The 19684-nt window shown below is 27.1% G+C and overlaps 2 protein-coding genes across 3 annotated transcripts; one reads left to right on the forward strand and one right to left on the reverse strand.

The window, feature by feature from the left end:
• Positions 1-961: 961 nt before the first annotated feature.
• LOC118068401 (uncharacterized) lies at positions 962-13665 on the reverse strand. Of its 2 annotated transcripts, XM_035085772.1 has the most exons (6): positions 13498-13665; positions 6707-6942; positions 4801-5012; positions 3066-3313; positions 2181-2332; positions 962-2108 (listed from the first exon to the last, which is right to left on the reverse strand). In XM_035085772.1, the coding sequence occupies exons 2-5, from the start codon at positions 6939-6941 to the stop codon at positions 2209-2211; spliced, it is 819 nt and encodes a 272-aa protein (XP_034941663.1). In that variant the 5' UTR covers position 6942; positions 13498-13665; the 3' UTR covers positions 962-2108; positions 2181-2208. The 2 variants fall into 2 exon arrangements, with proteins under 2 accessions (XP_034941663.1, XP_034941662.1); XM_035085771.1 differs by having other exon boundaries at positions 962-2332.
• A 2298-nt stretch (positions 13666-15963) lies between these two features.
• On the forward strand, positions 15964-19652 carry LOC118068411 (uncharacterized). The gene is made up of 4 exons (XM_035085794.1): positions 15964-16146; positions 16397-16648; positions 16748-17026; positions 18012-19652. The coding sequence occupies exons 2-4, from the start codon at positions 16427-16429 to the stop codon at positions 18132-18134; spliced, it is 624 nt and encodes a 207-aa protein (XP_034941685.1). The 5' UTR covers positions 15964-16146; positions 16397-16426; the 3' UTR covers positions 18135-19652.
• The last annotated feature ends 32 nt before the right edge of the window (positions 19653-19684 follow it).

Raw genomic sequence — 19684 nt, forward strand, 5'->3', positions numbered from 1 at the left:
TAACGCGACAAACTTCCCATTAATATTTGTTCATAACAAATTCACATTGTTATAAACAATACGTAATTGTTGAAAGTCATATTTGGTTGTAAACAATAATGTCCAGTCAATATCGACTTATTGGGTTGTACCATAAATCCTTGCCAGCGAAAAGTAATTTAGTATTATCATGTTCTAATTAATAAAGATGTATTTAGTAAACTATGTAATCTCTCTCATTATCAACTATAGTCAGCCACCTACTGAGCAAAGTTTCAATATTTCAAATTCCTTATTCCAAACCGAAGAAGGCTGGGAGTCCTAAAAAATGTTCGACTAACAATTAAAAGTGGCAAAAAGTTATGAAACAACCCAATAATTTGCGAATGAAATTGTTATTCTTTCATTTACAAGTATTTTAAATAGTTAATCTTTTCATTTATTCTTTACTAGTTTTTTTTTATAAAAAAAACGGTTCGACCGAATTTGTTCAAATTTTTTTAAATCTTCTTTATATCTTTCGAATAAATTTTGTTTGAAGTTGATATCTCGATCCATTTTTAAGATATCGAAAACGAAAAAAATGCTGACATTCGTACATACATACGTACGTACGTACACACATCATTCTTAAAATTGGTCAATATGCTTGCAAATATTTTAAAATGTGAAGATATGATGAGAATTCAAATTTCATTAATCGACCCAATTACAATAACTTCCTAATGGGAAGTTAACAATAGAAAATATAATAATAATATTTAAGCTTTTTAACATAATTATATTTAGACTGTTAATCTATTAATTAATCGCGTTTGAATTGTAACAAAAAAACAATTCTTATAAGGAGCTTTTTTTTATTGGCATTGGTTTATAAATCAGTGAATACATTTTATTTTTAATCTGATAATGGTATTTAAAATTACTTTATGTTGAATATATTGATATTGAATATAATGTATATTTATTAAATTCTATTGTTTTGATTTATTACCAAAGAAATAAGAAATTGTTTAATGGAAATAATGGAACATATTTTCCCATTCGATTTATAAGGTTGAATAATTTTGATATAAAATTATCTTTTCTTTCTCTTGACATTATTTTTCTTATTTAATCTTACGTCGGTGGAATAATGCTTATTCAATAAAATCCATCATACCATTGACGGAATTAGTGTGCGCTTTGACAAGATAATTACAGTTACGAGACAAAAATGTTTAGCAGCTAAGACACCAATAGTTGTCATTACAAAATTTTTGCCAATTATTATTTAAGTTGATTCATGATTTTATAATTAACTCACAACAACTAAAATAAAATACATTGTTCAACACCAATAGTTTTTCCTACATTGATTCATTTGTTAGAACCAGACTCTACGCCAGTCGTTCATTTATTACTAAGCTCGTCGACATGGTAACACAGTATATGATTATTAATATCAAATATGACATAGAGTCAAGTATGCATCATAAACTGTCTATACAATGGGAACACATCTTCTAGACTAATGAAGTAGTCTTATTTGAATAAGAAGTACTGTTTCAAATTTAATTTTTACTCTAAATCTACGAAACATTAGAGGCCATTTTTTTAGGTAGTGAGAAAAAATCGTTTTAAACATCGAAATTATCTTACTGAAGCTTCCAATATAGCTTTAGTTTACTTTGAAAATTATCATCTTATTCATAATCGATCAGCTGTCAATAAGAAATATTTTATGCAAATCCATCGAAATTATTGAATAGTTTTTATTTGCTTTTCAAAAGCATATTTTACTTGGACTTTTATTGAATAAAAAGTGTCTTTAGTGTAGAATTTATTATGAACAAGACGAAAATAATTTTTACCCTCAGACATATACTCAATGTTTTACATTAAAAATCTCCATTAAAATAATTTCATATCTGACTTACTTTTTATGTTTCAAAATAATTTTTTCTCTTGTATATTGATTAATTGCTTACACTTTCGATATAGTTATTCACGTTTTTACTTTCAATGGAATATAAGGGAACCAACTAACTATGAAATAATATAAAAAAATATTTGGAACAGAGTAGTAGCTTCTGTCTGGACCAGCCAGAACATATTTCATAGTGTTGTTGACGATATTCTAAGATAATCTGCAAAAAGCTTGAAATAATAGTTATGAATTAATTTATTGGTATTGAATCAACATTCAAATTCTATTCAACCTGTCCATCTTATTTAAATGACCTAAGTTTACATAAGATTGCAAACTAGGTCATGTTCAAAGGCTGACTGGATAGCCGTCGTTTCCATGCAGAATGCTTCATCTTGGTAGAGCCGAAGCCTTTCTTGTTGAGCACGACTTTCGCTTAATGACCTAAAATATAAAGCACATAGTTAGTATATTTACTCATAGAGACATAATACTATTTTCTAATATTTCATATTTGTCATTTACTTTCATCGAGAAACGTGTAATTTTGATTGTCAATGTAGCTAAAATTGTCATAAGTTTTCTTTTATAAACGACATTTTTTGAATTAAAATCTTCAAAAAATTTTGAAGGTTAATTTTAATAAGCTGGATCTTTGTGCAAAGTAATCAAATTTTAATAAAGTAAGAGGCATTTTAAAGTTAAAATTTTTTAGCTTTGAAACCATTTATTTTTTCTTTATCATTTATGACCGTGATGAAAAATATATTCCTTAATTTTTTATTCACTTTAAAAGCCTCTGTAAAAGTAAAAACTCTTCTCCAGTTTCTTTATAGCAAAAAAAATGAATAAATAATTTCAGTAGTAAGATATTTCAACTTAATAATTTCAATATTTATTGGAATCCGATTTTTTCTTTCCACAAAGAATAAAAAGACTGAATATAATATACTTTATTTGTTCAATTCATTGGAAATATTGAATATATGTATTTCATTTTACCATAAAGAAAGTTGATATCAAATAAAGAAAATTTTTCAAATACATAGTTGCGAATAAAGCTTTATCTAGTTCTAATAATTTTTTTTACATAAAAAACAAATTAATCAACTAATTATATCAAAAACATTTTATATTGAAAGTAAATTCTTTCAAATATACTAGTCTTTGATCCTACCGTGGGCTCATGGCTCGCAGTTTTTGCTGTTTTACATGTGTCTTCAATGCTCTTGAAGTTTTTGAATTTATTGTATTATTATAAGTATAGTCTGCATAAACATGAGGATCCGTTTGATTAACAAATGAATCTTGTCGATGATTATTAGATGGCGTTGAATCTGACCAGGGTGGTGGTGGTGTGTGAGATCGTGAAAGCATGGCATATTTATGACAAAGATAATCCTCATAAGATGGTGGCAGTCCTGTCTGTAATCATAGTAAATTTTGATTAATTATCAATTTTCTTAAGGTTTATGCAATATTTCTTGTGGAAAATTGCTAAAGTGCTGAAATAATCAAGTTAAATCGACTGTAGTAGAGCAAAGTGAAAAGTAGCAAACCTTCTGAGTCTGATCAGTTGCGTACTGCCTCTACTGCTTCGCTAACTCAAGAAGTTTGAGTCACGTACTGAACTTGAAACACGTTTCTTGGTTTCGAGCTTTAACAAGCTATAATTCAGCCTTCAAATTCAGACCATTTTTAACAGTAAAAGAATAAGAAAGTGGAGAAAAACTTCAATGAGAGTTTGAAGATTTATGGTATGAAGAAGAGAATGAAGTCTTGGCTTCAAACTATTCAGTAAAATTTTATTGGAAATTTTTATGTATAAAAGAGAAATAAGGAATGAAGCTGATAAGGAATTTTTTAATTAGATTACGACATTTTTTAGTACTAAAAGCCATATTGAATCACTTTTTCTTAGGTTGGCATGAAAATTTGATGAATTAATTTTGAAATTTGATAAGGTAATTGAAATAAATTAAAGCGTGGAAAGAAAGATGGATATTAGTTTATAAAATGAAAAATTTTTCATCATTAGCTAGGAGAAATACGGGCATAACTGTCACATAGGGGTATTATTTAACTGATGGTAGAGAATAAAGTTTTTAGTATTTAATCTAGTCTTTTATAATTAAGCTGAAATGCACTCGATCATAAAGTGATGATAGGGTGAATATTTAATAATCAATTAATTAATTGTTATTACAATAATAAATATTATTGAATAGCTTTTTCTTTATTGAAAATAAATTTTTTATAAAAGAATTAAAAAGGAAAATTGATTGTCTTTACGTGTAGTTCCATGATCCTTTATGATTTGATTTTAAAGGAATAAACTTTATTAAAAATTAAATATCAATTAAATTATTCCAAGTTTTTTTAATCCTCTTATTTTTTATTCTATGATAAAGAAAAATATTTTTAATGAATATATTTAGAGGTTTTAGTTTAGAAAGAATTGTATTTTATGTATTTCCTGTGACAATAAAATATTAATTAACCTTCAACTTTAACATCTCAATAGAAACTACAAATTCCGAGCTTCTCACTGAATTTAAATGGTTTTTTGATGCAATTTATGAACAGAAAATCCCGAAGCTTTCAGCTAATAAATATGTTTTTTTTAAATTGAATAATTGGATTTTTCAACTGAAAAATTTCTCTTTCCATTTATTTATAACCTGCATAAGCCCATAACATATGCACCGGTGGTTATTTATCTATAAATTCATATGCATTAGGATAAATTGTGACAACAATCAAATTCCAGTCCGCCCATAATCATACATACATTAACGAGATTTTTTCCAATGAATATTTACAAGTTTTCGCTTTTTATGACAGGTAGTAACGAATTTCGCACTTTTTTACTTCGTGTAATATAAATTAAAGAATTATTTGAGTTATCATACCTGCCATGATTTGTTAATTGCGACGTCATATGTAGGAGGTGGTGATGTCATTGTAGGAATTGAATAAACTGGCTGGGGACAGTCGTGGGCGCTTTGTGAATGATTATCATTAATAGTAGTTGCATTTCTACTTGTGTTCAGCAAGTCTGGTATTGTTGCATAGGCATGTTCCACAGACGAACGAGATCCGCTAACGTAGCTTGAATTGGAGTCTGAAAGAAATGAAGTAGTAGTAGTTGAAGCGATACTAACGGCCCTATGGAATGTAAGAAAATGAAAAACCTTTCGAATGATGAATATTACAGTAAATCTTTTAAAATAAAACAATCGTTGTCGTAATGTATCGTACTTATTTTCTTATCCAACTGCTATTAGAAAAAAATTTTTGTTGCAGCAACAAATTTTCGATCAATTAATGCTACGGTTTTTTTTATTGGTATTTTTAACAGAAAAAATTGCTTATTGTTACGATTTTAGTCTATACTTTTTAATATCTTCATATCCATGTGAGAGATGTAAATAATAATTAAGAAATATTGAAATTATTTTCTTAGTGTAAATCTTTAATCTACCCCGGAACTAACTAAGATCTACTTTGAAGCTACCCTATAACTTCTCTAAATTAAAATTGTAATATCTACGAATTTTAAGTAAATAAAATTTAATACTAAATATTAAAACAAAGGAAAACAATTCAAGAGACTTCAAATTTCTATTATGGTGAATTTCTAAAGAATATTGTGGGACGTTAATGATCAGATCGAATTGTGAGTCTTTACCACATTATTTTTCAATTCAATATCAACTATTATTGAAAGAATCGATCTACCTATTATATTTTTCTCATGTTAAGTAATTTTTTTAAAAATAATGCTAAAAACGACTCCTCTGCTTTGACAGCTCGATTGAATATACTTGTTAAGAAATGCAAAAAAAAAGTAATTAACGGAAAAAATGAATTATGAAATACAGCTGTCAGATGTGATTAAATATTTTTTTTATTCTACAACAATATATGGAATCTAATATCGATATTGGTAAACCTTTTTGTTTAAATATTTAACCGTAATAATAATTAATAGGAAAAAATTTAATGATTTTATTCAGTAAGAAAATATTAAAATGTTAAATATTGATTACTGCTGTTTATCTATTTCACATTAAAATATTTTTATTCACTAAGTTGATCCACCACGACCTGTATTATTATCCAAATGAAATTGAATTATCAAGTTTTCACAAGGTAATACGATAATGAGTCTATTTAAAAGAAATAATAATAAAACTTTTCTATCTGCTCTGATTCCAAAGCAATTTAAAAGAATCTCATTTTATTTCACTGCTATTATTTCAAGTAGTAGAAGAAAAAATTAAACAGATACAATTCATGTTTGTTTTTACGTTAGCCTTTAATTTATGTTTTTTATAAAAGATTTATTTTTTCGAAAATAGCATTAATCTAACAATAAATACTGATAATTGAGTTTATTAATGATAAAAAACTAATAAATAATAATCCTCTCGTTTATTTTTCATTAGTATCAAAAACACATAATTTTCAATCATTGATTTGTAATTAATATAATCCTTTTACAAATGATTAATTATTCATTCAAAATCTCATGAATTACATAATAACGATTCATTATTCGAAATATATAATATTAAAATAGTCTAGAAGTACTTGTGGTGCTCTGAAATTTCTCGCTTCAGACATTGATGGTTAAATAATTAATTAAACGTATGGCATTACTAGATTCTCTCAGTCTAAAATTTCATTGATTCAGCATCTGATATGTAGATAAATTTATCAACCATTGCTCTATATCTATCAAAACTCGATTGAAAATAAATAAAATAAAAGGTAATCATCGATAAAATTAACCAGCAATTTTTGTTATCTTACCAATATATGTGTAGTGCGATTCAGGTCGTTGAGCACTTCGTGTTCTTCGAGAAGAATTGATTCTTCTATCCGATTTCGTATGGTTTTTTGCGGATCTAGTATTAGGTGGTTCAGTCACGGAACTGGAGCTTCCGCTGTTAGAATTTCTCGTTTTCGAGCTCTGGCCATTGTTGTCGGACTTTTTATGGAGCGCTGGTACTCCACAGTCACAAACTCCAGTGTTTTCATTGGGCATTCTGCAATTGTTAGCAATTATATTTTCTGATTGGAAATTTAATAAGAAGAATGAAAAAATTGAATTTCATTTTGATTTAAAAAAACAATCAACAAGACTTTTATTATTGAGTATTACGTCATTTTTAACCAAGTATTTCGATGAATTTCAATAAAAGGTTTTCATATTTTATGTAAATAAAATGAAAATGATTCTTTCATAATCATCTCATTGAATAATTAAATTCTGTACCGGAAGTTAAATAATCAATTGTGAGTAATTTAATACAGAAGAAAAAAATAAATTAAATATTAACTACCGAACGATTTAATCAAAGTACACAATTAAAACATATTTGTATCAAATTTATGTTATTGTTATGATTTTCAATTCAATTTCCTATATTATTATTTTGTTCTTTACTTATATAAAATAGTATTTCAATTTTCGTTCTTTTTTCACACTGTTATTGGCAATCACGGAAACCATATACGTTATTATATAATTTATTTGTGCTTCTTTCTTTTTTTATCTATCAGCTTCAACTTATCGGAGTAAATCACGTGAAAAAACATCTGGAATGGTCGCAGCCATAAATCCTGTTTCACTACGGTATAATTATCCAGATGAAAAAATGCATTTTCCATAATGGAAATTAGGGAATTCATTAATGTAAATGTGGTAAATAATAAAAGTCTATATAGATAACTATAAAAATTCATCGATATATTGTAGTAATAATATTTTAATATAGTTAGAAGTGGATAAACAGAGTCAACGGATATAGGGCACAAAAACAGGTCGAAGACCGATAGAAACCAGGTCATACCGGGTAAAACTAGGTTAGCAAAAGATATATATATATATATATATATATATGTATATATATTATATGACATCGGTACATTGCCCAGCTTGCGAAACTAGGACATTTTCTTTTTCTTCTCATTACCTTTAATTCTATACAATTTCAATTAAATTATTCCAATCGTATTTTATATCACTTTTCTTAAATTTGCTTTTTCACACAAAGTATTTTCATTAAATCATAATATGAATTTTTAATTTATCAAGTATCCTGAATAATTTATCGAATTCTTTTAAAAATGGAAGGTAAATTGGTTTGAATCGTGGACCTAAAAAAAAGCCGACGACTTCAAGGGCAGATTGAAGAAGTAATTGAATGAACAATGAGATGGTAAAATGGATTTTAGATATGTTGACGATAAAAAGCATGTAAAAAATCTGACAGAGGAAAATTGGAATTAGGAGTGAATCCCACGGGCAGGGTAACTTCGAGAGGTGCATAAAACCAGGTCAGGCTCGGGTCACTGAGCTCTCGTGTTACAGCTTGGTATACGAATCTATTCGCCTATTCTTCATCCAGCTTTCTCGCTTCAAGTTTCAATTCTTTTTAGTCTACTTAGTGTATATCTATTTTCACATATTTTCCGTCATAGATACATTGTGGAGATACTTTTAATATTAATGATAATGCAATCATTTACATTTCCAATTCAATCATAAAATATCTTAAATAATGTGATAGTTTTGTTATGTGGTTGAATTTAAAATAATGTGTTTATTATAAAATTTTATTCTTGAAATATCTAGAACAGCCAGAAAAATGATAAATAAAGAATGACGGAAAAAAGCAGTATAATCCTTTTAAAATCTCTGGTATCAATTCTTAATTTCGTATATTCTAGGAAGAAATTTTAATCTAAATACTCAGATAATCTTTTTTGTAAATTATTGACATTAATTTAATCATTAATTGCATATATATCATATATTTTATAATTTTTCCCATCTAAAAGTTAGACAAAAAATACTAAAATTACTTGAGACTAAAGAAGAAAAATTTTTAATGGGCTTAGGCTGCTCAATATATATTTTATTTTACTTTTTTCAAAGTTGAGAGGTTTCATTTTAGATTATGTGCTGCATATATCCAGATTAAGAATACACTTTATTAAGATGCTGTAATTAATTTGAGGCGATTGAAGTATTTGCTATTAAAAGCGCTAATATATAATAAAAAGTTAAATTTGAAAAATTAAATGTAGAAATAGATTGACAAATCATAAAGGATAAGATGATAATCTTTAAACATTAAAAAATTTTTTATTAAATCAATGTTAAAATAAATTTAAACTTGATATTAATTTAATATGTGGCAACTTTAAATATATAATGAATTATTCCATTGAGAAATTAATTAAAGTATTGGAAAGAAATTAATAATAAAATACCCTGAAAATTATAAAATAATTAATTAGCGAAAAATTCTCTACATCTTATCGTTTTTAAGTTTATTTTTAACTTCAAAGTAATAATTAATGATAAAAAAATAACTATAAAATCGAAAATTTTTTTTTTACTAAATATTTTAAAAAAAAAAAACACTTGTTACGTATTTTTTTAACATTTAAATGCACATTTCCCTTACAAATATTTCTCATTAGGATGTTAAACATTTTTTTCATTTCATTTAAAACCTATTTCACAAAATGAACTTAAGTTTGAATGAGCTTTAAGTTATAATATTACGTATCTTCCAAGTTCCCATAGTTGTAAATTACATTCACAAAACATCGTAACTTAATAATTTCACACAAACATTGATAAATAATTTTTTGAGCAAACAACTCATATTTTCGAAACCTTTAAATTCGAAAACGTAATAAAAACTCCATTTCCTTGTCTACGTAAACTACGAAGTTAAAATTGATATTTGTTGCACTAAACAAACCTCTCTCAAAATAAAAAAATACATATATATTTGTAAAACATACCATTATATTGCTGAAAAACAAGTGTTGCTCGCCGACTTTATTATATTTGTTTGTATTTTTCTGTTCTATTAAAAAAAAAAAAAAGCGAATCCTATGATAAAAAATAAATGTAAATAAAATAGAATCTGAAGTAAACTTTAAATATTAATGTCAGTTCGATTATATACATATCAATTGCTGAAAAGAAAACAGAAAACTATTATAAATTTATAGGATAAGAATCTTCTTGCGATTGAGACTTACAATACTTGAAAACTTTTTATTTTCACATGAAAGAAAAGTCAGAAAATTGTTAAATAGAATGAATTGACAAAAGAGTAATAAAAGTCGAGCTAAGCAGTGGCCCTGTTTTGACTTTTTTCCATAGTTGTTAATTCAATCATCCAAATTTAAAATTCTTTTAAACAAACATTGGAATTTATTTCGAATTTTTTCATTTAACAATTAAGATCTTTTATTTGTATTTATGTACATTTTTCTATTGTTTCTTTTTTCGCGAAAAATTCTAAAGCAAAGAAGAAGGAGAATCGACAGTAAGAGAGGGATATAAAAATGAAAAGCCAAGGCCTCGTGGCCTTTTTAAAACTGAAATCAATGCTTCATATGCGCGCATCCCATGTTGATGTTTTGCTTACGTTTGCTTTTAATTTCAACCAATTTGAGGTGACCTGATGATGACAAATGGGACCTATGTAACCGTAACGAAATTCGACACAACATTTTGTGTACATATATATATATATAGATATGACTTAGATATTCAAGATGAAAACAAATACATATTGCATGTGATTCTGTCAAAATGCTTTTATCGATATGCATGTGCATATTTTATTAGGAAAAAATAATATTGCAAGATATGAAACAACTCATGCTTATACATTCACTTGGCATAAATAAGTTTTCAATATTTTTCTATTTTTTTTTATTTGTATTTTGTTGATAGAATTTTTTTCCATCCGGAAACACTAGAATCCAATAACATTGAGTGCGGTTTCCTATATTCTTTTTTACGAAGTTCGTCATAAAACTGGTGTGACGATGAAAATGGCCAGGTGGCAGGCTTTATTACTTCATTATAAAATTAATCCGGGATTAAAATGGTATGTAATTTTGACTTGAAGTTACGTTCCTTAACTACAATTTTTTAATAACTTTTACAATCTTTTTTTTCTATGAAGAACAATTTGAAAACTTGAATCTCATATTTAAATTGAAATTAAATCAATAGTTTTACCAAAGAATATTTCAAGACATTTAAATATAAATGACTGAATTATAAAATAAAAGCGAAACTTGATTTTTTTTTATGGTAGAGTTTGTTAATCGTTGGTTTCATCCCACCAAAGTTGAGCTTTTAGCATCCTAAGTAATGCAAAAAGGAAGTAAGACTGGTAACTTTACTTGAAAAGCTGACTATTGGCAACTTTATCCCATTGAATTTACTCCAAAGACGCATTTACGATCATTTGCCAACTAAATTTAGTCTAAAATTAGCGAATTTAAAGGAGACTAAATTACTCCAGCTATAATAAAAGAATTTTTTTTTATGAATTAAAACCTTTGGAATAAAATTATAAACTTATTTAAACATTTCTTTTATGGTTTCACAATACAATATTTTCTAAACAATACCGATTAAACGTTAAATCATTTACGGTTTGGTAGCAGAAAAGAATACTACTCCAATTGGAAAAATTCTCTAATAAATTTTGTCATAGTTCGATTTGTTAATTTACGATGGATCCTGTACAGAGTGATTGAATATCGGAAAAGTTTAATCTTATCGCCTTTATATAATTAAACATGATTTAATTATGTAGTTAGAAATCCTTGTTGATAACTATATTAAAGTAAGTACAACTTAAGTAAATAGATAATTACCTATAAGATGAAATATTTATGCTCCTCATGTTTCTATTGAATAAAAAGTATTTTTACGATTGATTAAATTCGAATAAAAGATTATCCATTTCAAAGTTACTTGAAATAAAAAAATATCCAAAATAATTGAAAACGAAAAATCATCAACTTGTTAATAGAATTAAAAATCTAATGACGAGTGTATTGTTAATTAATTAAAATCAATCATTTAATTAAAATAAAAACATTTTCATGAAATAGTTTCGTATAAGTGTTGGTGTTTTTCGCTTTTCTATGCAATTGTATTATTTTTTTTGAGCTTTTGAAAAGACGATGATTGAATAAAAGTAACTTTGAAAGAACTAGTGACAAGATAATTAAAAGAGAAATCTTTTTTATTTCATCATATTGTGTAACTACAGTTTCAACAGAGCACGTTAATTAAAATGTCACATTCTTTTAAAACTATTGGTCACATCTCTGTTTCACATTCGCTTTGTCTAATTTATGTAAATTAAACATTACTTCTTTAAATGAATTTAACAAATAATTTTTCTAATTTTATGTTCATCAAGACTTTATCGACTGTACTGCTCTCTTGAACCATTTCATCTACTTGGAAATTTTAGGTAGTTCGTCTTCGCCAACTTTCATCTCGTCGTAATGAACTTCGTAATTCAGGTCAGGCCGCGATTATTGGATGTGCAAATTAATACACGTATACATTAATTAAATGACAATGTGTGTTCCATGTACGAGTTTGTTTTAACTGAAAAGTTTATTTATGTTTTGGAAGACAAATTTATTTCTTTGAATAAATTTTCAATCGCAATTAATTCATACTATTAATTTATTTAAACTCAAACAATGAACGATAATACATTCAATTTTCTGTGGATATTGTTTCAAATGATTTTCCCAGTTATTCTCAGTTTATTACTTCGGTAAATATTGAAAAAATATTAATATAATAAATGTGCAATACATATCGTTTTTTAAATGATCAATGTTGTGTTAATTTTTAAAAACTTCAATTGTTGTTATGCAAATGTAATTTCATAATCATTTATTCACACATCCGAGTACTTAATTAATTGTTTTATAACTCATTTACATATTTTACAGCGATGATGAAAGACTTATAACATTAAAAGTCGTAAATGAATAAAAGCCGTGATTTTAATATTTAATAAACGCAAACTTAGATATTACTTTATTATTAAATTATTCGCAATTTTATGAAATAAGTTTGAAAAAAATAGTTATTGTATGATATTATTAACAGTTAATATAAATCACAACTTTTTTAATTTCTCAAATAGCTATAAGAAAAGAAACAACTAATCTATAGACCAATAAATACAAGAAGTATTTGATAAAGTTATTGATTTAAAAACCTGGAAAATTGCCAAGTCACGTATTATGCATGTACATATATTATATTCTTGATGATGAGGGACAATAGAATTTTTTATCGATAAAAACAGGATCAAATAACATTAATTTTATTATACAATCATTGATTAACCATTGACATAGACTGAAATTAATTTAATTGTTAATTTAAATAATCCATTAATCAACAAAATAAATTGTCAAATAGTTTAATGAAATAAATTCGATCATTGACAAAAAAAGTAATTGATGAACTTATTTGGAAAAAAACAATAAAAATAAAAGTTAAAATGAAATTTACTAATAGGAGTTCAGATCCTTGAACCACCTCTTGTTTCTCTCAATGAAAACGCGATGTAGTAAGCGACATTCACGTAAACAAATCGATGCTCTTAATTTACTAAATAAAGTACGACAAACTTTGATCAGTCTATCGAAAAATAACTAATCAATTTATAAAATAGAATAAAAGATAATATTATCAACGAAATCTAAGAGAAAAAAAATATAATGATACTCACTTTAAAAAGGTTGAGATGTGGATGATGAGTACTGTATAACATCGAAGGTAAAAGCCCGATGAATTTGGTGAATCAGTAGTGATAAATATTTTTTAACTTCTTTTTGGATGTTGCTTGTTGTGATCGCAGGGGATGACTGAGCGCTTGCACGTGAGCGCGAGTTCTCGACGTGCTCGATTACTGTACTGTGTATATCTATTCTGTTGAATCGGTGCGAGTCACAGGGCGAGCGTTAACTTAACGCTCCGAAAGTTAGAAAGAGATGCCGATTGACTCCTACGCTTGATGAGCAAGTGAGAAACAAGTTGAGGGTGGTTGCTCGACCCTTTCGCATCGATTTGCTGATAGTGGCGCGCGCGTCGCAGAATCCACGACGTTCTTCCTCATTCGGTCTCTTTCCCCAAAGTCTGTAGTTATAGAACTTTCTTTGGTACATGTTTTATTGACATGTCTCTTTAATAATAATTAATAAAAAATGCTTCTGAAACATTGAATTTTTTCTTAAGTAATTATATTTTCTTGAAAATTGTTTACCTGTTTCATTTTTTTTTGTTCATTTATGTAAAGTGTAATAAAAAATCGTTTTTGATCTTTTGATTATTTTTTTTTTTTTTTGTAATTTTATGGTATACACTATATACATTATGTATTACAACAGATTATTCGTCTAGTAATAGCAGAGAGAATCATTTTCAACGGAATTCCGGTAGAACAACTCTCTCTAGGCTTCTCGTTAAATCTCAAAAGCACAATGGAGAAGTGAGACCGACTCATAGTTGCTTCTTCAATCCCTTTCCTGCTTGCCACTTCCGGTAGACAAGAGACATGACGGTATAAGGGTGAATTGATGATGTCAACTGGTAGACAAGTTTTATGCTATGTTGAATAAAGTATTTTACTTCAGTCGATTATTATTTTAATCTTACTATCATCAGAAACGATTAAAAGTCGATTGTTAGTCTATGATAATGAAAAGAAAAAACTGACATTTAATTTTATACTCGAGATTAAGATCATCAATCTTAATGAAAAAATGTGCAATAGTAAACTGGATAACGCAAAGATTTACATTCGCATATTTTAATTCAATTTATTACATTTATATTCTAATCAGTCTGTTCTTCCCTCAGTTCTTCTCGCAGTTTTCCTGAAAAGTTTTTAAATTATTGTTTTTTGAGAAAAACTTTTTGATATTGTTGTTATTTTGCAGTTAACTTTGTCGATAATTTTTCTTCTTGACTACTTTATTAAAAAAATCTTGATTATTTGTTTATTTCTGTAGAATTATATTTAAACGAAATTTGTCCATATCATTATTGAGGATGCTTGAAAGTGATAAATTTCATTGAATAAAAGAATATTCAAAATTTTATATAAATCAATACTTTTCTCAATATGATGAGTTTTCAACTTATTTACGTCCGATTATAATTAATGGCATTTTTGTATTCATTGATCGATAAATAGTGTATTACTATTACATATTTTCATTCAGTCAGAATAAATTTCCCGAAATCATTTGTCTGTGAATGGCGATGAAGATGGACGTTTCATTACGATGTTATAATGCTGAATATTATTATATAGATATATATGTATATAACAGAAAATAGATTAAATCAATATTTTTTATCCAACACTTGAAATAAAATATTTCCTTTTATTATTTCCGTTTTCTGATTGTATTTCAAGTTTTATTTCTCTTCCTCAACAGCAAACATAAGACTAATCCCCGGAGTAATTATTCATAAATGATTGTACAAAATACATAACTTTTGTTCAAACAAAATAGTTATGATGTAGGATTAATTATTTTTATGAATGGCATAGTTTTTAGATAGAGTTTTTATCGACTAAGCATTATCATTGTATCATCTCGAGTGCGCTGTATCATGATAATTTTTTGGCTTACGAACAGAATAAAATTGAAACAATTCAAACTTTTTTAATTCTTTAGTTTTCCTCTAGATATTAAAATTAAAATATTTGAATAATTATCTATTAATGGAGATATTTATTTATGCCAATATTATTATAAAAATTTTCTACGCAGTAAAATTGAAAAGACTGCAAAATAAATAATCGATAAAGAAATATAGAAGTTTTACAATCAATTTTTTTTTCTATCAATTACTTAACGCTTGGAATGATTATCACTTTTATAGTAAACTTCTATAGTTCTAACCATAATCCTGGAATAGACTATGATAGATAATATTAATAAATGTACCGCTAATGTTTATTAAGATATAAAAAAGAAATAACACAGATTTGGAATACGCAAAACTTTGTAAAAAAATTTATTCGCAAAACCATATATAATAAATGATAGTGGAATAAAGTTTTCCACGAATGAGTACCTTGGAAGTTCATTAGACTTTGCAGATCAATCATTGCTTGCCTGAAGGGGCATGATTGTTTTTTTCCCCACAACTAACACGATCGTCCGTGTGGTGTCGTTCGAAGTATATTCAGTATGGCTGCCGAGACAAAATATTGCTTGAACATATCGTGCACTTCAAAGCCCGGCTTGTAACTACTGAGCTTTTACAACGCATTTATTGAAAAAAAAAATATCAAGTGTTTGTGATATTTCTCAGTGATGTTATTGATGGTTATTTAATTACGAAAATCAAAGCATCTAAGAAGGTAAGAGAATATTATGATTTTTGTATGGATATTGAAAGATAACATTGCTTTGATGAAGCTTGCGCCATCAGCGTAACGGATCGATAAGGGATGAAACTTTGCTCTGACTAAATACACGTGCCCATCTTAGTAATAATATTTGTGGTTAATTCATTTTCAATAACTCAATAAAATAGCTTAGTTGTTTGTAAGGAATTATTGGGTTGATTCAATTAAAATTAAAAATATTAATATAAATTGTTGTTTCCAGCACTACTGAGAAAAAGAACATTTTCTAACAATGGCACCATTCAAACTGCGATTCTCAAAAATGTCCAAATCACGTAGTAAGGAAAGTAGAAGTAGCAGCCATGAGTGTGATGATCCACCAATGCAGCAGACAAGTACAAACAGTCGACCTGAAACACCTGGAACTGAATTCAATATTATTGCTACTGGAAATGAGTCTGAAGCAAATTTCACGAATTCTCCTCCACCTTCATATGAACATGTACTTCAAGAGGTAAAAAAAGTTTCTTTGAAATTTTTTTTTCTATTGAACCTTGATCGTTATCAAACATTGTAGCACGTATACATATGCATGTCACTTAATACATTACAGACACAATTGAGACGATCACCTAGTGAAGTTAACGAAGAGGAACAAGAGTATAGAGAAGAGGAAGAAAATGAATTTAGTACCAGACAAGGTAGTATCGAGAACAAAAGTATGATAGTCAGCAGAGTTCAAGAGGGTGAAAGTAGTTTGGAAGGAGCGACAATTATCGTCAAAGCTCCACAGATACTTCATAAATCTAGCAAAGAGCTGTATCGAGCTATAGCGAAGCAGTGCGGAATTTCTTGTAAAATGAGTGATCAGTGTCGATGTTTGGATTGCCAGGTATCTAGTTATTGATTCTTCTTTATTACTCAACTCAAGCATTTTATTTCTTTCGGTTTTTTCTTTTATGGCTGATAAAAAAGAGCTTCAAGTTAAATTGAGTGGTCTGGAAAAAAATAATCAAATATTCTGCAATAAAATGCAGAATTCTTAGAAATAAGAAATCAACATGTTAATAATCATGATTTAATGATTGAGACAAGAAATAATTTTCTTTGATTTACGTATTGCTTCATTAAAATATTCATAATTACGTATTGTATTAGTTGTAAATAAGAGCAGACGAATCATTTTAAAGTATCTTAATGAGGGTTGCTGACGAATGAGTAGATTAGTTTCTTAAAGCTGATATATTTTCTTGACACTTAAATATCTAATAACAGTATTTTACGGATAATAAAAAAGGAAACATAAGCAACATACCAAATTATTGCATATAAACCTTCCAGAGTTTCTTGAAGTACACAAACTATAACAGTTTTTTTATTTGTTAAATAAAATGAATATAAACACATGTAAATCTTCAACGTTATCTTCTTGGCTTTATCTCCATGTGTTTAGATTGTTTAGTAAACGTTTTATCTTGAATTAATACCAGTAAAGATAAAAGAAATATTTGCGTATTACAGAAGGGGGAATCTTTTGTTTCAAATCTAATCCAAATTTTCATTCATAACTAAAGTCAACCTAGAAAAATGAACAAAACTGATATGGAAACACAAAAAATTGATGATAGTTTTGTTAATCTTGAGCATTATCTATAAATGTATCCTTTTCCTTATTCTTTTCATGATATTATAACAAGTATTGCTTAATTTAATTTTATTTCGAAAAACAGCATGGAATAACATTGTAAAGTTACATAAATGATTGATTATTTTTTAGTTGAAATAATTATTTTTCCGTTAATTTTTTAAAATTTTCTAATACTTGTAAATTTTTTTGAAATTAGTTGGTATGTTAACGATAATTACTAATATTTCAGAGTCATTATTTCGACTGCGAATATGATAAGGATGAACAAGAGAAGACTGACGGAGGATTAGGTGCTGGCACACCCATGTTTATTGCTGAGGTAATGCACGGTACAGCTTGTGTAATCCTCTAAACAATTAATTGGCTGGAATTCAATGGAAAAAAGAGAAAAAGCATCTGGAATTGTTTTATCGAGATGAAAAAAGGATTAATCAGGTTTGAAAATGTATACGTAAGATTACAGTGATTGGAGGTCACCAATGAAGTGAGAGAAAGATTTAATTAAATAAAAAAATCCATAATAAAGGCTTATAAAAGTGTTAAACTATAACTATGACAGGTAATTCATCGTATTAGTATGAAGAAAATTCATAAATAGTGTATTTTCGATACTATGACCTTGCAGTCATTGGTTATTGATTAAGTATGGATTGAGTCCATTTTCCCCGCTGAAACAAACAGCGAATATATAAGCATCGGTGTCTACTCAAAATTTTTATAATACTGGATTAACAACTAGTTTGTTAATACTTGGATATTTTGTCAATGAGACTGATTTAATTGATGATATTTTATCATTTAGTTAAATTGTCAGAGATTATTGAGATTTATCTTTTCTAATTGCTCTCAATTGTTGTGATTTATTGAGATACTACAGCAGTATGCTATTTATTCTCATCTCAAATAAGAAAGTTTTATTTCAAATTTAATTATATTCTACTCATTCTTATACATATATATTTATAATGAACATTGTACTTATTAAACAAATCATTATATGGTTACACCGAAAAGAAATTTTTGAAAATTGGTGCTTGAATAGAAAAAAAGAGATAACAATTGCTCTTAATAATTATACTTTATTATTATAACTACCTTTTGTTTGCCATGATAATTGTCCTGGATGTGAATAAATGTATTTGCATTCTTTAAATAGTCAGCAAATATCTAGAAATAGGGTTTTGTAATTAAATGAATATTTTCTCATTTTCTGTAGTGGCTGTGATGATTCATTCAAGTTTATGCAACTTAAATTTTATACAAAAAAGCAACGTATTTCCAGCTTGAATTTACTTTCATAACTTTTCTAAGATTTGACTTGTAATTATTTCTATTGATGTAATAAAGCTTCATTTAAGTAATGAAGTAAAAGTGGAGATACATTCAGGTAAAAATTTGCTAAAAAAAAATTAATGAACGTTAAATCTAATTAAAATGTAATATAAAATATTCTATATATAAACGCAACAAAATTCATAAAATGGAGAAATTAGTTTGTTAGAATTTACACAAATGTTTTGCTTTTTTTGCCATTAAATCCCCTTTCAGCTTTAAAACAGAGTTCTATTGAGGTAAAACGGTTTTATCATAAATTTAGGATAAACTTTGAGGGGAAAAGTTATTTGAAGAGATGAGCTTAAGGTTCAGACACGAAATTGTCGAAACTTTAGATAACAATTTCGATTGGGTTTAAACGAATAGAATATTAACATCATTTTATCTGTTTTTTCGAGAATAGGTTTTCCTATTTCTACTAAATGATTCTACTAGAATTGGGTAATGTCATGTCTTGAAATAAATATACAATCACGAAATATTTTTCTTAATTTTTCTTGTTAAAGGGTATAGTAAAATCACTCTTTTTAATCTTGTCTTGTTGCTGTAATGGTAATGCAATCATTT

The sequence above is a fragment of the Chelonus insularis genome, unplaced genomic scaffold, assembly GCF_013357705.1.
Source record: "Chelonus insularis isolate UGA/USDA-ARS -01 unplaced genomic scaffold, ASM1335770v1 contig_3_pilon, whole genome shotgun sequence".
NCBI classification, from domain to species: domain Eukaryota; kingdom Metazoa; phylum Arthropoda; class Insecta; order Hymenoptera; family Braconidae; genus Chelonus; species Chelonus insularis.

What these genes read in the sequence shown, in the direction of transcription:
- LOC118068401 (XM_035085772.1), bottom strand. Translation starts at nt 6,941, where the DNA reads ATGCCCAATGAAAACACTGGAGTTTGTGACTGTGGAGTACCAGCGCTC. An exon ending in CAATTAACAAATCATGGCAG is followed by an intron (nt 3,314 to 4,800) that starts GTATGATAACTC and finishes CTATGATTACAG; the next exon opens with ACAGGACTGCCACCATCTTA. An exon ending in CTGCGAGCCATGAGCCCACG is followed by an intron (nt 2,333 to 3,065) that starts GTAGGATCAAAG and finishes TTTATATTTTAG; the next exon opens with GTCATTAAGCGAAAGTCGTG.
- LOC118068411 (XM_035085794.1), top strand. Translation starts at nt 16,427, where the DNA reads ATGGCACCATTCAAACTGCGATTCTCAAAAATGTCCAAATCACGTAGT. An exon ending in ATGAACATGTACTTCAAGAG is followed by an intron (nt 16,649 to 16,747) that starts GTAAAAAAAGTT and finishes AATACATTACAG; the next exon opens with ACACAATTGAGACGATCACC. An exon ending in GTCGATGTTTGGATTGCCAG is followed by an intron (nt 17,027 to 18,011) that starts GTATCTAGTTAT and finishes CTAATATTTCAG; the next exon opens with AGTCATTATTTCGACTGCGA.